Genomic DNA, 18222 nt, shown 5'->3' on the forward strand with positions numbered 1-18222 from the left:
ATTGAAAAACCAGCAGCTTTGACACAAACTACATATCTTAAGCCTTTCAACAAGAAGAACTCTGCGATTTTTATTCTTAATAAGGCCATGTTTTTAATAATTTTCGAATTATTTTAAGAAAACATATCTAGTTGAATTTCTAAATTATGATACTGATATTATTTCAGCACGAATCAGTTGTGTGCAAATTCATGAACCCAGTACAGGATTTCATGTGTGTGTAATGTACACCTTACTGTATGTTATGAAATAAAGAATGATGATAATGATTACTGCTACTACTACTACTACTACTACTACTAATGTCCCCATAAAAAAATTATCTTTGTAAACTGAGACTTAAAAGAGGCGAAGAAAGAGGACTGGGAACACTCCTCCCTGCATTGTTGCTTCCCTCACGACAGATGTCATCTTGGTGAACTGACAAGTCTGCTACTGGTGCGTGCGTGAGTCACTTCACTGTACCGGAAATTGGCACCAGATCTGAAGTGACGAGGAAGTGTGACGCCAGAGATGGTCAACTTGAATCGCCTTATCTTATCATCCAATGTCTTTCGCCATTCGTAAAGATACAATACAGAACGTGCCAAACATTCTCTAAAGGTATCGTCTCTCTCTTACCGGATATAAAGGAAGAAAGCAGTGATAAGTAGGGTAAATGAATAAATATTTGTAAAAGACGAAGGAAATAGTAGACGTATGGGTAGAAAGGATGATAAATTCCAGGAAACATAGATGTTTGATTTTTAATCCCCGACTGATAGGCGATTAGATTACACACGTGTGGCCTTTGAATACAGCGGGCCTCCACATAGCGTCTAACTCCGCCGCGGGAACAAGCAAACGGACTGAACGAACACGAACTGCAGGAACACAAAAGTTTGACGCCTTCTAAACTTAACGCACTGAAGCGAAATAGACGAAAGAAAGTTATTTGACAGAGAAAAAGAGAGAGAAAGTAAAAAAAAAAAAGTAAAATGTAAGAACATCAAGAAGCGTGGTATTAGTGCGTTGCTGTGTTGTCATTAAAAAAGCAATAGTACAGTCGGTGCGTTAGTGTTTGAAGCACCTGCTGTCCTGTCCCGCCTCCCCCTCCGCCACCATGGATATCCTGTTTGAGGACACGGCAATAAAGCCTGTAGTGGATAACCTGGTGTTCAGACTTCACTACCGCTACACCTACATATTCTTCCTCGCCGCCACGCTCCTCACCACGCTCTACGATGCCATAGGTACTGAAGAGGCTGATGTCGGCTTGTCTTAAGTGTTCCTTCTATTTCTCCTACTTGTTTCTACTTTGTCTACTGAGGGAAGCATTATGAGGTGTTGCCTGTAAATGCGTAAATGCTCTCCACTTATTTGTATCATTAATTTGTGTCTGTGATCAGTATTCTGCATCCACCTGTTGTAGTGACTGGTGTAGGTGGTGGTGGTGGTGGTGGTGGTGGTGGTGGAGGTGGTGGTTGTGGTGGTTTTGGTGGTGGTGGTAGTAGTAGTAGTAGTAGTAGTAGTAGTAGTAGTAGCAGCAGTAGTAGTAGTAGTAGTAGTAGTAGTAGTAGTAGTAGTAGTAGTAGTAGCAGCAGTAGTAGTAGTAGTAGTAGTAGTAGTAGTAGTAGTAGTAGTAGTAGTAGTAGTAGTAGTAGTAGTAGAAGTAATAATAGCAAAGTAGTAGTAGTAGTAGTAGTAGTAGCAAAAAAAAAACAATAGTAGTAGCAGCAGCAACAACAACAGCAGCAGCAGAAGCAGTAGCAGCAGCAGTAGCAGAAATCGTCTTTTACAGCACAGAGCAAGCCAGGGGTGTGACCAACAAAACCTTCCCCCTCACCTCCTCCCGCCCCTCCCGCAGGTGACCAGATCGACTGCCTCACAGACGTGGACTCCGACTCGTTCAATGACGTGGTGAACAGCTACTGCTTCATCATGGGCACCTTCACCGTGGACCGCCTGCACGGCCTCCAGGTGGGCCAGCAGGTCCCGCACCCCGGGGTGGGGCCTCCGGAGGTCCAGGACTCCATCACCTACCACACCTACTACCAGTGGGTGCCCTTCGTCCTCTTCATGCAGGTGGGAATGCTGGGACTCATAAACTCTCACTGTCTTGCCTCCCTTACCACATCCACCCAGTGCCTCTTATTACTGCCACACTTTTACTGACCACATCCCCTAAACGCCTTCCCTCACCTGCCAGCATCTTGTGTCCCTTGCCTCACCCTCTCAATGCTTTCCCTTACTGACCACATCCCATAAATGCCTCCCTCACCAGCCACATCTTTTCAGCGCCTCCCCTCACTTGTCACACCCTTTACCTTACTGATTACATCCCAAAATGCCTTCCCCCAATAGCCACATTCTTTCAGCACCTTGTCTTCCTTGCCACACCCTTCCAGCGCCTTCCCTCACCAGCCACACCCTTGCAACGCCTTCGTCTGCTATTTGTATTCCAAGGCTAAAACTTGTGTTCTGAGATTCTTTGTCGCCCCGTAAGGATTGTTTTCAAAGGCCACAGAGGTAATTAATCTCTCTCTCTCTCTCTCTCTCTCTCTCTCTCTCTCTCTCTCTCTCTCTCTCTCTCTCTCTCTCTCTCTCTCTCTCTCTCTCTCTCTCTCTCTCTCTCTCTCTCTCTCTCTCTCTCTCTCTCTCTCTTGTGTAAAATCCTTGTCAAATTATTAGTAAATTCATGGAAAAAAAAAGTCCACTAGATCGTGTTAAAAGTAGTCCGTGTCAGAGAAAAGTCTCTGTGTGCTGAGCGCATAACAGAGGTGATAGTGTCTGACATGGAGGCGTACATTCATCGCTCTTTTTCTCGACCTAAACCTTCCAAACCTTGGTTTAATACAGCTTGTTCTCGTGCTATGCATGATAGAGAGGTGGCCCACATGCACTTTATATTTCTCCCCGGAAACACGTCAAATCTGTTCTCCAACAAGCCAAAAACTCCTTCATTAACAGAAAATGTCAAAACCTTTCAAGATCTAACTCCCCTCGTAACTTCTGGCATCTAGCCAAAAATATCTCCAATAACTTTGCTTTTTATTCTTTCCCTCCTCTATTTCAACCAGATGGCACCACTGCTATCACATATATCTCTAAAGCTGAACTCTCTCTCAAACCTTTGCTAAAAACTCTACCTTGGACGATTCAGGGCTTTTTCCTCCCTCTCCTCCACCCTCTGACTACTTCATGCTACCTATTAAAATTCTTTGCAATGATGTTTTCCATGCCCTTGCTGGACCAAACTCTCGGAGGGCTTATGGACATGATGGGGTTCTTCCTATTGTTCTCCGAAACTGTGCCTCCGTGCTTCCACCTTGCCTAGTCAAACTCTTTCAGCTCTGTCTGTCAACATCTACCTTTCCTTCTTGTTGGAAGTTTGCCTACATTCAACCTGTTCCTAAAAAGGGTGACCGTTCTAATCCCTCAAACTATCGTCCTATTGCTTAAATTTCCTGCCTATCTAAAGTTTTTTAATCTATCCTCAACAGGAAGATTCTTAAACATCTATCACTTCACAACCTTCTATCTGATCACCAGTATGGGTTCCATCAAGGCCGCTCTACTGGTGATCTTCTGGCTTTCCTTACTGAGTGTTGGTCACCCTCTTTTAGAGATTTTGGTGAAACTTTTGCTGTTGCCTTGGATATATCAAAAGCTTTTGATAGAGTCTGGCACAAAGCTTTGATTTCCAAACTACCCTCCTAAAGCTCTATCCTTCTCTCTGTAACTTCATCTCAAGTTTTCTTTCTGACCGTTTTATTGCTGCTGTGATAAACGGTCACTGTTCTTTTCCTAAAACCTATAAACAGTGGTGTTCCTCAGGATTTCGTCTTGTCACCCGCTCTCTTATTATTCATCAATGACCTTCTAAACCAAACTTCTTGTCCTATCCACTTCTACGCTGATGATACCACCCTGCACTTTTCCACGTCTTTTCATAGACGTCCAACCCTTCAGGAAGTAAACATTTCACGCAGGGAAGCCATGAACGCCTGACTTCTGATCTTACTAAAATTTCTGATTGGGGCAGAGCAAACGTGTTGTTCAATGCCTCAAAAACTCAATTCCTCCATCTATCAACTCGACACAACCTGCCAGACAACTATCCCCTCTTCTTCAGTGACACTCAACTGTCCCCCTTTTCTACACTGAACATCCTCGGTCTGTCCTTTACTTATAATCTGAACTGGAAACTTCACATCTCATCTCTAGCTAAAACTGCTTCTATGAAGTTAGGTGTTCTGAGACGTCTCCGCCAGTTTTTCTCCCCCCCTCTGCTAACTCTGTACAGGGCCCTTATCCGTCCATGTATGGAGTATGCTTCACATGTCTCGGGGGTGGGTTCCAATCATACCGCTCTTCTAGACAGGTGGAATCAAAAGCTTTTCGTCTCATCAATTCTTCTCCTCTAACTGACTGTCTTCAGCCTCTCTCTCATCGCCGCAATGTTGCATCTCTAGCTGTCTTCTACCACTATTTTCATGCTAACTGCTCTTCTGATCTTGCAAACTGCCTGCCTCCCCTCCTCCCGCGGCCTCGCTGCACAAGACTTTCTTCTTTCTCTCACCCCTATTCTGTCCACCTCTCGAATGCAAGAGTTAACCAGTATTCTCAGTCATTCATCCCTTTCTCTGGTAAACTCTGGAACTCCCTGCCTGCTTCTGTATTTCCACCTTCCTATGACTTGAATTCCTTCAAGAGGGAGGTTTCAAGACACTTATCCTTCAGTTTTTTTTTTTTTGACTACCGCTTTGGACCCTTTTCTGGGACTGGCATTTCAGTGGGCATTTTTTTTATTGGATTTTTGTTACTCTTGGCCAGTGTCCCTCCTACATAAAAAAAAAGAGTTGAGATAAGGTGAAGAACTGGGAATCCCACTCCATACTGAAAGATTCATGCCGTTCCCCCCTTAGGGCGTGATGTTCTACGTGCCCCACTGGCTCTGGAAGTTATCAGAGGGCGGCCTGTTCAGGCACATCATCCAGAACCTTTCCATCAGGGACTACCTAGGCGAGAACCTCGGGAGGTACTTCAAGAAGGAAGAGAGGTGAGGGCTTTGTGTGGCATAGCTGCCCACGGAGTGAAGTCTATGTTTATAGCAACAGAGGGAAGGTTCTAGACCAGGGGTTTTCAATCTTTTGTAAGCTGTGTCCCCCAAAAGTTGGTTTAATGCAATTAGAGGCTCCCTCCTCCCTGTACCACCCACTCAACCCTCTCCTCAGCAATGCCACCAATTATAGATAGATAGAATCAGATAGAGAGAGAGATAGACAGACAGATAGATAGATAGATAGATAGATAGATAGATAGCCTTGCCTAGGTTGTTATCGTACTGGCCCACAGTATTATCATTATTATTTTTTTCCCTCCCGTCCTGTGCTCGGTCATCCCCCTCCCCCGCAGGGAAACCAGGGGGACCCGCCCCCCTGGTTGGGAGGCACTGTTCTAGACACTTCTTTAATTTTGAATAATCGTTTTGGCTCTGCTCTTTAGGAACTGGGGCCTTCAGTGGGTCTTTTCTGCCTTTTGTAGCCCTTGGTCAGAGCTTGTCTTACATAAAAATAATTAAAAAGTGGAATGGAAATTAATGCATGAAATCATGAAGTGTTTCATATTAAGAGACAAAGACCAAGAATTGGGATGTGACATGGAGGCACTTGTCTGATACTGGATTTTTTCTGAAACTCTTTCTACAATATGGCATCACTTTTTTTGGACGCCTGTATCTGCACGCACGTTTTCCCAGAGTACCCAGAGTGCCTTTCTTCCTTCTACTCAACACCTAGACTCGGCAGCACTCGGCAAGCAGGACTTGACCTTTCCCTCTCTTTGCCTCAGGTTCAGGGCGCTAGCCAAGTACTTGAAGCGCACCATGAACGGCCATCGGACGTGGGCCTACAAGTTCTTCTTCTGCGAGCTGCTCAACCTGGGCGTGGTGGTGGCCACTCTCTTCTTCACTGACTGGTTCCTGGGTGGGGAGTTCCTCACCTACGGCACCAGGGTGAGTGGTGCTTCCCCTCTGCGCTAACTCCTCACACTTATCTTTACTGGGATAGTGCACACCACACTCCTTCCTCACCCCTCTTCCCCCAATAATCTTACCTTTTTCTCCTCACTGTATACACATCCCTTCCCCCCAAACCCGAAAAGCAAACATGCCTGCAGCTCAGAGTGTGGCAGCCTGACGGCGCTGCTCGGTGTAACAAGTGTAATGAACTCCAGTGCTATAGACGGTACAGTTTATTGTGAGTCAGATCAAACCTGCAGTCATATAAAATTGAACACTTAACACTATTAACATAGTGAATGATCTTGCCGTCACGTTTGTATCATTAGTTGCAGCTACTTATTACAAATGTCATTGTGCTGTATCTACTCCATACTTAAACCATTGTATATTTCCGTATTGGGGGTTTTGTGAATGAGCGTGAGTGGCGGGTGTAGAACGCACGTCTGTGTGTGGTGGTGGCGATTTCCCTACTACCGTTAGGAGTGTCGCGAGCACCCCACAGCACTCGACCACCAAAAGGATTTCATTATGGCCCTATTCCATAAGAAGGCATCTTTTAGCGTAAACATTGTAATCTCCACCCTCACGACTCACTCTTCCACCTTCTCCTCTATCTTCTCATCTTCACTACCTACACAAGCGGTAACACTCCCCTTTTGGGCAGTTTTGACCAACCTTGCTGCGTTGCTGGCCTTTGTGTCAGCCTTCACATGCCTCCAAGGCGAGGGACAAAGGACTCCAGTCACAACATATGGGAAACAATGGGCCCCTAACTTGAAGGAGTTGCACCTGCGTAGCCCCATCCTGCCCGTCCGTAGCCCTGTGTAAACAGTCACTTGTCAGTTTGCACTGTTGTCTGTCGTGCCAAGCTATAGTCGCTAATCTTTGTTTCTACTACCCTTGCTAAGCTCCATAATTTCCGAAGCAGTATTTCATCAGTAACAATAACGGGGTCTCAGATTCCGACGTGACATCGGGTCTCGTCTTCAGTGACAAAACGATGGCATATATTCATGCAGCCAACATCTCCAGAACAGGTTAGCCAGGTACTGAGTGTCCTTCCATCGCATGCGGATGGTGATTGCACTCTTTCTCATTTTCTCTCTCGGCGATAACATTCCCCTTGTTAGGCTTTGCACGAATGTGAGATTCATGTCTGGGTGTCGCTCCAAGTTGTAATTTCATAGCTCCGCTACTTGAATAACATGGCAGGTCTGAGGCCCCTCACTTGAAGAAGGTCGCACCCCAAGGTCCCTGCTACTCCTGATTCCCTGATATCTGCAACCTCCTCTAACAGACCAGGTGTCATACTTGAGAGTAAGAGCACTGCATCCTGTGGCTCCTACCTTAACATTCTGTACCTAGTTGTCATCACCTGGCATCACCTCCAGTTATATCGAGGAACGTAGTTTCCTTGTCTCTGAAGTAGCTGTGGTAGGTAATTCTTATTCCACCCTTTCCAGAATTGGTCAGAAAGAATTTGGACACGTTTCCAGCTCCGCCTATATGTCTCATTTACGTATCTCTTATGACAGGTTCCATCTCATTTCTGGTCAAGAAAAAATTTCATACCCTCAACATCACACTGGTTCTCAACAGTTCGTTGTAGTTCACTGCTCACTCCAACCACGTTAGTTCCAAGGTCGGACTTGACGCGTTTAGGGAAAACTCTGTGAACGCAGAACCTCAAAGGGCAGTGATAAATATGCCAGCACTCAAAAAGATGTCAGGACTTCTAAGTGGATAGCCTAAGTAGTCAGACACATAAAGCACATCCCATCTTTCGACTTGTGTTGGTCCTTGTTTGATCAGGAATGATCCAAGGCAATTCACCTGTCAATGATTGAAGGTCCTCTCTTCTGCCTTCCGAGCCTCTAGCACAGTGTTTCTCAACGTTTTTACTCTTGGGTAACCCTTGAAATAAATTACATGCCTCAAGGAACCCCTCCATAAAATAAATTATATACCATATCATTTCCATTTTTTCACTGTAGTTCATAGTAAATATCATATATATATATATATATATATATATATATATATATATATATATATATATATATATATATATATATATATATATATATATATATATATATATATATATATATATATATATATATATATATATATATATATATATATATATATATATATATATATATATATATATATATATATATATATATATATATATATATATATATATATATATATATATATATATATATATATATATATATATATATATATATATATATATATATATATATATATATATATATATATATATATATATATATATATATATATATATATATATATATATATATATATATATATATATATATATATATATATATATATATATATATATATATATATATATATATATATATATATATATATATATATATATATATATATATATATATATATATATATATATATATATATACATATATATATATATATATATATATATATATATATATATATATATATATATATATATATATATATATATATATATATATATATATATATATATATATATATATATATAGTTGGTTTAAGGAATAATTGATATTTCTTTATCAAATTTCTTGGTAGTGCTAAAAGAAATTAACTGAATATCGTGGGTGAATGAAGGGCTGTAGATTTACCTCCACGTCAGGAAGCACAGAGACGACTGATGTAGATCATCGCCATGCATGTGTCTTGTACTGAGTTACTTGATACACGAATCAGTCACGAACAGTTCGGTGAGTGGGCATTGACTAGTGAAGGCGGTTACACACTGGCGCCATACAGACATCACTACATATATTCCTAATGGTTGTTATAGTTTTTGATAATGTAATAGGTTAGATAGGATGATGGCTATATTACAATATTACAATAACCAATAGCATGCTGTGCATGTATAGTACTATTACGAATATGAAATTAAATAAAAACTCAAAAGTGCATTAGCTTATCTTATTCTTCCTCGTGGAACCCCTAGGGACCCTTTGCGGAACCCTGGATGTTCCGCGGAACACCTTCACCCCTGTTGTTTGCTTGATTCATCCAAGTAGGCAGTGCGCAGCTTCACTCGTGTTATTTGTTTGATTCATCCAAGTGGCGCTCAGCTTCATCCGTGTTGTTTGTTTGATTATTCCAAGTGGGCGGCGGGCAGCTTCACTCGTTGTTTGTTTGATTCCTCCAAGTGGGCAGTGCACAGCATCATCAGTGTTGTTTCTTTGATTCCTCCAAGTGGGCAGCACACAGAATCATCCGTGTTGTTTGCTTGATTCCTCCAAATGAGCAGTGCACAGCATCATCCGCGTTGTTTGTCTGATTCCTTCAAGTGGGCAGTGCACAGCTTCACCCATGTTGTTTGTGTGTTTATAAAGATGCTGCCTAAATTATGCTTTACTCTGCAATACGTGTCCTCGCCGACGCTTGAGGTGGGATGCTTCGCCCGCACCTGCATTCCATTCTCCAGTCCCCTGAGACCTGACGCTAAGCCTCTGGCAGACTGCCTATCACCATGTGGGAATGAGGTGAACTCTCACCACTTTGTCTCTGGGACACCAGTCCCGGCCGTGACCTGAGCCGGCCCAGCAAACACCCCAGCATTAGCAATGCTTGTCCGCCTTGCCTCGGTGGCGGACAAACGACTCGCTGAAAGCTCATCATATCATCTTTGTACAGTTTTGATTTAATATACTGTAGCTGATTTTACAAATGTATTTCTTTGGTCACCACCTCTACACAGTACTAGAAGAAGTATACATTTCTTATTACATAAAAATGGTGGCAGCGGTGGGATGAGTCGACACTACTCAAGTCCTCTTGACCTACGTGTCCCACCTGCTCGTCGCCAGCTACTCCAGCTACCTTCAGGGCTTCCGGGTTACCTGCTAAGCCGTCACCGACGCAAACTGCTACGCTACTACACGTCTATGGTGCTTTCTTCAGCTCCTTTTCAGACCTCTTTCAAGCTTTTGCCAAGGCTGCCCCACCAACCTGTTCCCACACGACTTCAAGCCATCAACGACGCGGTCCCTGTTTCAAGTCTGGACTCTTCAACCCATCATCGACGCAACTCGACTGTCGTTCTAAGACTTTGGATTTCTCAGCCATCAGTCTCCACTTTAAGCTGCTCATCGACTGTTTTGCTGCTCTTCTGTCACTTCAAGAATGGACTTCTCAGTCGTCAGTCTTCTGCTACAAGCTGCGGTGTCTTCTTGTGGTCGTCTCTGCACCCAACGCGAGCCATTCACCCACCACATTCTACGAAGATTATCCCCGTCATGTGCGTTATTTGTGCAGCGTTATGATTTTTGCAGTGTATTGTTGTTATTTTACAATTTATTTGGCAACTAACTGTGGGGCAACTAACGGTGGGCAACTAACCTCACGGACGTATCATGCTACGTCGTAACACTGCGTGTTTGTATTCATAAACTGTCTCCATCAAGCTTCATACATATGTACAGATGTATAGTGGGTGTCTTAGTCTTCACTTATGTGGGTGGCGAGGCGGGCAGCCAGCAGCTAGCACGGCCCCCGCTCGCCTGGGCTCACAGGGTGGAGGACGACTCCACATCACACACACACACACGCACGGACGAGTGCACACAATGTAACGCAGATATGAGTTAGGGGGAGAGTCGCCTCTGCACTAGTTTATTTACGTCCACTTTGTCCTACCTTTCTTTCAACGGATACTTTCTTTTGCAACGGATACTCCCGTATCCGATGTCATACCGGCAGACTGCTCCTTTCATACCTAAAAACTCCCCCTGACGCGTCTCCGGCATGTCTCCCGAAAAAAAACAAGGATTTGGGGGTGGGGGGGAAGTAGCTGTCTGTAGAGGACATCTAAAACCCCAGTGCTGCACACGGTACCATTTATTCTGAGTCCGATCAAGCCTGCAATCATATAAATTGAACACTTAACACTGTAAGCATAGTGAATGGTCTTGCCGTCACGTTTGTATCATTAGTTGCAGCTACTTATTACAAATGTCATTACACTGTATCTACTGCATACTTTAACTATTGTACACTTACATATTGGGGGCTTTGTGAATGAGTGTGGTTGACAGGTGTAGAACGCAGGTCTGTGTGTGGTGGTGGCGGCAATCTGCTTACCGCCGTTAGGAGTGTCGCGAGCACCCACAACACTCGACCACCACAAGGGTTTCATTATGGCCCTATCCTATAGGTCTGCATCTTCTAGTATAAACATCATCTCCATCCTCACGACTCACTCTTCCACCTTCTCCTCGTTTACCTTCTAGATCTTCACGATCTAGACCGCAAGAGGTAACACAGAGGATAACGTGCTTGGCTGTCACTTGGCAGAAAGAGGCTCGCATCTTGCTCAGATCGTAAAGTTTTTCATAGCTGAGCGATAAGTAATTGTCCTCCTTCAGCAAGAGGAAGCGATGTGGTATGAGGTCTCAGCTTCATTCATAAATTGTCCTTTACTAGTTCTATGTTTTCATTGATAAAGTACAGCTGACCATCACAGACACTAACGTGATCTTCAAGACCGTCAGTAACACTGCTGCCTTCTCAGGTGTTCGCGGTGGCTGGTCTGGACCCCGAGAACCGCACGGACCCGATGTCCTACGTGTTCCCGCGGATGGCCAAGTGCACCTTCAAGAGTTTCGGGCCCTCGGGCACCATCCAGGTCAGGGACGCAATGTGCCTCATCGCCATCAACATCATTAACGAGAAGGTAGGCCGGGGTGAAAGGGGCCAGAAGAGGGAGGAGGGGTGAGGAGAGTGGGGTGAAAGGGCCGGGATGGAAGGGGCTCGATAAGGGGTTAGGGTGGAGGGAGCGGGATGAGGGGAAAGATGATGAGGGCGGGGGAAGGGGAGCTGGCTGAGCGGGTGGCGGTTTGAAGGTGGCAGGGTGAGGCGGGACAGTGCTGCACCTCCCGGGACTTCGTCAGGTTAGTGACTCATCCCGGACTCGTGTCTCCCCCGCCAAAGATCTACCTGTTCCTGTGGGTGTGGCTGGTGCTGCTCACCGCTCTCACCTCCCTCTGGATGGTCTACAGACTCCTCACCATCTTGCTGCCGCCCTTCAGGAAACAGTTGCTGAAGGTGAGGCGTAATTACACACCTAGCCTCTCTCTCTCTCTCTCTCTCTCTCTCTCTCTCTCTCTCTCTCTCTCTCTCTCTCTCTCTCTCTCTCTCTCTCTCTCTCTCTCTCCCTCTCTCTCCCTTTGTAAATTCGATCATGAGCTTTTTCGTAGGCCTTGGTGGCGCCTCTTAGTGAAGGACTTTGGTTGTGACATTTGGGAACCGTCACCCCGAGTGGATGCCCTTCCTAACCTTGGACGGTGGCCTGGATTCGAACTCGTGCGCCTGAAGACCCTCAGCCTCCAAGCGCTTTGGACCCTTTTCTGGGACTGGCATCTCAGTGGACTTTTTTTTTTTTTTTACATTGGATTTTTCTTGCCCTTGGACAGTGTCCCTCCTACATAAAAAAAAAAAAAAAAAAGCGCGCCCCTCTTTTTCAGCTCCGCGTGGACAAATCAGTGCGGGGCTCGCTGAAGGAGGTTCTTCGTGGCGCCTCTCTCAGTGACTGGCTGCTGTTGTACAGTCTCGGAAAGAACATGGAACGCAGGGTCTTCTCCGAGTTCATCATCTTCCTGCACCTCGAGCTGACATCATTCCCCGGGGTGCCAAAAGATCCGGAGGAGGAACTGAAGCAGCAGTTACTAAGGGAGGACTTCATACGCCCAGAGAAGCCAAAAGAAAGAGAGAGAACAAAGCGTGTGAAGGCGTATGCATAGGAATCACCTGCGCTATCTACCTCTAGGTCTTGCCTACCACTGATGGAACAAGGGGCAGTGCTCGGTCACACCATTGAAAAACAGCAGTATTATCCATAGAAATATGAACATCTGACATTTCATGGATTTTATAGATTACAAGAGACAAGTCGTACACAGAAAAATGCACAATACATGAGAGACAAGGGTGAGGTACATTTCATATCTTTAATTAACTCTTTGACTACTATATGGTACACCTTTCCTTTATTACTAATAAGTCTGAGACAGCTTTACTTGTTCTACAACAACCTGTAATCTTTAAACCGAATAAAAACAGCAAAATCTATTCTTTTTATTCCCCTCCTTTCTTGCAGATGCTTACGGAGATCGCATGCATTACTTCTGGTGGTGTCAATTGTTTGGTATCGCAGTGAAAGAATTTAATTGAGAAGAATACAGGTCCAGTCACTTGTAACTTTCGCCAGCGGTGGGACAAGCTCTGTTGCGGCATTACATTGTTTGAAGAATTCATGGTATTTATTCTTTTTAATGGTACCGGAAAAACACGATGACGAGTTGCGAGCAAAACGAGCTACGAACAGCCTTTCAGAACGCAGTAGGCACCTGCCGAAACGATAATTACTCCCAGTGAGGTCTAAAGCACTGAGTCAGGGGGTGCTATGAACTTATTATTAAACCCAGCTGTGACCTCACTGAATGTTTCCCTTTGTCTCACAACACAAAGGGGCAGTCACAGCCTGCCCTCTAAAGACAACCTTCTTCCTTCACACAAAACTACAAGCACCTAATAACACACACACATCCTGCACTCAAAAATTCAAAATTATCATGGCGACTCTTACACCAGCCTCGGAGTCCCCATCTGGGGAGGAGACCACAAATGTCCCCAGGTCGGACTGCTCTTCTGATAACGACCCTAAGTGTCTTGACACCCCCCTTAACTTTTTCTTCATTAACTTCTGCACCATTCGCGGTCTTAGATCTAATTTTCAATCTATAGAACACCACCTCTTCTCTTCTAAACCTCATCTTCTTTTCCTCATTGAAACACAGGTGTCTGAGGCAACTGACAGTAGCCCCTTTTCTGTTCCCTCCTACTTTCTCTATCCTCATTTTTAATCCAAAGCTAGATGTTGCATTTATATGCGCAACGAGTTCACTTGCCCTCGTGTCCACGCTCTTGAATCTTCCAAGTTTTCCACCATCTGGCTACGACTACAGAATCACTCTCAAACTAAATTTATCTGTGCTGTATACCTCTCACCTAACTCCTCTGACTATAAGAAATTCTTTGACTAGTTAACTTCCAAAGTGGAGCACATTCTGACTCTTCCCTTTTGCAGAGATCTCCATTCTTGGAGACTTCAATGTTCACCACCAGCTTTGGCTTTCCTCTCCCTTCATTGACCATCCTCGTGAACTAGCCTTCAACTTTGCTATCCTCCATGACCTAGAGCAATTGGTGCAACACCCTACTCGTATTCCTGACCATCTTGGAGATACGCCCAACATTTTTTACCTTTTCTTAACCTCTAATCCTTCTGCTTATACTGTCACCCTCTCTTCTCCGTTGGACTCCTCCAATCACAATCCCATATCTGTATCTTGTCCTATCGCGTCTATCCCTTCTCAGGATCCCCCTAAGTGGATAGTTACCTGATCCATAAGGGAATGTACAGTACTTCTGTTACATAAAAAAGGAAAAATTTGGGTATTATACTGACATGTGGAATCTGGTATGTTTGAGATAATGAGTGCACTAATTAAATGCCACTCTAGTTCAATGTATGAGTACCTCTTCTGCATAAAAAAAAAAGGAGAAATAAGGTTCTATTATTGAAACATGGAATTTCATATGTTAAGGTCTTTTTAAGATAATAAATGCACTAATTAAACTACACTTTAGTGAAATATACGTCTTCTACATAAAAAAAAAAAAAAAAGAAAGAAAAGGAGAAATAGGGGTATCATCTTACTGCAACATGGAATATGAAATGTTAGGGTAAGGTCTTTTAGAGATTTTTTTTTTATTTTTTTATTCAGTTTTACGTCCGCTTTCCCAAGTTTTATCATGGCCAGGACGGTGCTTCCTAATGAAGGACTTTGGTTTAGGGATTTGGGAACTGTTGCCCGAGCGGATGCCCTTCCTACCCTCGGACCGTGGCCAGGATTCAAACCATTATTCCTGAATACCTCTCGGCCTCCAAAGCGCGCACGGACCCACTGAGATAGTAAGTGTACGAATTAAACTGGACTGAAGCGAAATGTACTTCTACATAAAGTAAATAAATAAATAAATAAATAAATGAACAAATAAATAAATAAATATATAGATAATAAAAAGGAAAATTAGGAGTATTGTCTGTTACTGAAATGTTAAGTTAATTTCTTTTAAGGAGCAGTAAGTGAACGGGTTAACCGTGATTAACAGATCGTCACTGCAAACCCACACTACGTTTTGAAACATTCTCTCTCTCTCTCTCTCTCTCTCTCTCTCTCTCTCTCTCTCTCTCTCTCTCTGTAACAGATAAAGCGGGAACTTTTATTTATCTATTCATTTATTTACTCATTCTTTCTTTCAGGTTTCTCTAATTCCTGAGTAGGTTATCAATCATTCCGCGCGCTGATTGGCGCTCGCTTTAAACGCTTCATCCGCTTCATTCGCTTCAGTATCATTTTGCAAACTTTAGTATGTTATAATGGAAAGTTAATGAATTCATACCTTTCTGGCCTTTTCCGTATTCGTACCTGCCACATTTGCACAATTCACCTTTTTAAAATAAAGTGAAACAATCAAAATATCACACAACGAACAGCAAGACGGCTGGGCTGAAATAAGACTTCTCTGCGCTTATCCACTTTCAAACAGACTAAAATCACAACACTAATTGTTACCGCCAAGCGGGTGAAAGAAGTTGTTGTTGTGCAAGCGAGTTTATTAATGAGAAAAGAAAGAACCTGGAGGTCAGGCCGAGGACCAAGACGAGGCCTAAGTCAGCGAATTCCTTGTATGGTCGGTGTTGAGGTAGTGTTGATGTAAGGAGATGAAGGATGCTTGTTATGACATGAGGCTAAGATGAGGCCGGCCTTATCGCCGTCGCTAATGGATAACGATGGACAGGATAGGAACCCAGACAGTAACTGATAACAATAGGGACACTTTGCTGAGGACACTCGTGCAGGGAGGACGTGTGTTGCTGCACAGACAGAAGTAGATAGACTTACCAAGAACACCTGTCAGAAAGGGCGTGCGCGTTACTTAACGATTACCCCAAGACCCAAACACGTAAGTGTAACAACTGTCTGTGTAAGAATACATTATCCTATAAGTAACGTGCAGAATCATACCTGTATTACACAAATTATTCAATCAAAATATTGTCTATGATTATTAATGTATGTTCTCAGGTTTTGACCGAATTCAAGCGGATCCAACCGGATCCAATCGGATTCAATCGGATTCAATAAACGATTCATGTCATCATGTGGGTCTGAAACAACCTTCGCCGCCTGCTGGCGGTAATACTACTCGCACACACTTATCTTCACCGTTTTAAACAGCCTAAAATAATAAAAAAAATATCAGTCAACGAACAACAACACTACTGGGCTGAAATAAAATCTCACTTTAATTACGGATTTTCGAACGAACTTAATATTTAAAATTACACAATTATCATCACCTTAAATAGATTGAAATAATCAAAATATCACACAACGAACAATAACACTTATCTGAAATCATAAAACTACATCACACTAGCCAAAAACTCCTTCATTAATAGAAAAAGTCAAAATCTTTCAAAATCTAATTCACCTCGTGACTTCTGGCTCCTAGAAAAAAAAATAAAATAAATAATAATAATAATAAATAAATAAATAAAAAAAACATCTCCAATAACTTTGCTTCTTCATCTTTCCCTCCTTTATTTCAACCTGATGGCACCACTGCTATCTCACCTATTTCTAAAGTTGAACTCTTCGTCTTCGCTCAAACCTTTGCTAAAAACTCTACCTTGGGTGATTCAGAGCTTATTTTTCCCTCTCCTCCACCTTCTGACTATTTCATGCTACCTATTAAAATTCTTCACAGTGATGTTTTCCATGCCCTCGTCGGCCTAAACCCTCGGAAAGCATATGGACCTGACGGGGTCCCTCCTATTGTTCTCCGAAATTGTGCCTCCGTGGTTGCTCCCTGCCTAGTCAAACTCTTTTAAATCTGTTTATTAACATCTACCTTTCCTTCTTGCAGGAAGTTTGCCTACATTCAACCTGTTCCTAAAAAGGGTGACTGTTCTAATTCCTCAAACTACTCTCCTATTGCTTCAATTACCTGCCTATCTAAAAATTTTGAATCTGTCCTCAACAGGAAGATTCTTAAACATCAATCACTTCACTTCTATCTGATCGCCAGTATGGGTTCTGTCAAGACCGCTCTGCTGATCTTTTAGCTTTCCTTACTGAGTCTTGGTCATCCTGTTTTAGAGATTTTGGTGAAACTTTTGCTGTCGCCTTTGACATATCAAAAGCTTTTGATAGAGTCTGGCACAAAGTTTTGATATCCAAACTACCCTCCTATGGCTTCTATCCTTCTTTCTGTAACTTCATCTAAAGTTTCCTTTCCAACCGTTCTATTGTTGTTGTGGTAGACTGTCACTGTTCTCTTAAATCTATTAACAGTGGTGTTCTTCAGGGTTTTGTCCTGTCACCCACTCTCTTTCTATTATTCATCAAAGATCTAAACCAATGTCGTATCCACTCTTACCCTGATGATACCACCCTGCATTTTTCCACGTCTTTTCATAGACGTTCAGCTCTTCAGGAAGTAAACAGCTCACGCAGGGAAGCCACAGAACGCCTTACTTCAGATCTCTTAAAAATTTCTGATTAGGGCAGAGCAAACTTGGTATTGTTTGATGCCTCAAAAATTCAATTTCTGCATCAACTCGACACAACCTTCCAGACAACTATCCCCTCTTCTTCAATGACACTCAACTGTCCCCCTCTTCTACACTGAACATCCTCGGTCTGTCCTTTACTTATAATCTAAACTGGAAACTTCACATCTCATCTCCAGCTGAAATAGCTTCTATGAAGTTAGGCGTTCTGAGTCGTCTCCGCCAGTTTTTCTCACCCCGCCCCCCTGCTAATTCTGTACAATGGCCTTATCCGTCAATGTATAGAGTATGCTTCACATGTATGGGGGGTTCCACTCATACCGCTCTTTTAGACAGGGTGAAATGAAAGCTTTTCATCTTATCAACTCATCTCCTCTAAATGACTGTCTTCAGCCTCTTTCTCATCACCGCAATGTTGCATCTCTTGTTATTTTCTATCGCTGTTTTCATCTCAACTACATGCCTCCCCTCCTCCTGCGGCCTGGTTGCACAAGACTTTCTTCTTTCTCTCATC

The 18222-nt window shown here is 43.2% G+C and overlaps 1 protein-coding gene across 1 annotated transcript; it reads left to right on the plus strand.

Moving 5' to 3' along the window:
- Nucleotides 1–801: 801 nt before the first annotated feature.
- Nucleotides 802–13133, plus strand: LOC135112324 (innexin inx2-like). Its single transcript, XM_064026665.1, has 7 exons — nucleotides 802–1232; nucleotides 1847–2064; nucleotides 4908–5041; nucleotides 5833–5995; nucleotides 11580–11741; nucleotides 11999–12112; nucleotides 12532–13133. The coding sequence occupies exons 1-7, from the start codon at nucleotides 1103–1105 to the stop codon at nucleotides 12805–12807; spliced, it is 1197 nt and encodes a 398-aa protein (XP_063882735.1). The 5' UTR covers nucleotides 802–1102; the 3' UTR covers nucleotides 12808–13133.
- Nucleotides 13134–18222: the final 5089 nt, after the last annotated feature.

Source organism: Scylla paramamosain, chromosome 23 (assembly GCF_035594125.1).
Source record: "Scylla paramamosain isolate STU-SP2022 chromosome 23, ASM3559412v1, whole genome shotgun sequence".
NCBI classification, from domain to species: domain Eukaryota; kingdom Metazoa; phylum Arthropoda; class Malacostraca; order Decapoda; family Portunidae; genus Scylla; species Scylla paramamosain.

Coding starts and splice junctions, on each gene's coding strand:
- LOC135112324 (XM_064026665.1), top strand. CDS start 1,103: ATGGATATCCTGTTTGAGGACACGGCAATAAAGCCTGTAGTGGATAAC. Junction 2,065..4,907: donor CCTTCGTCCTCTTCATGCAG/GTGGGAATGCTG, acceptor TTCCCCCCTTAG/GGCGTGATGTTCTACGTGCC. Junction 11,742..11,998: donor TCAACATCATTAACGAGAAG/GTAGGCCGGGGT, acceptor CCCCCGCCAAAG/ATCTACCTGTTCCTGTGGGT.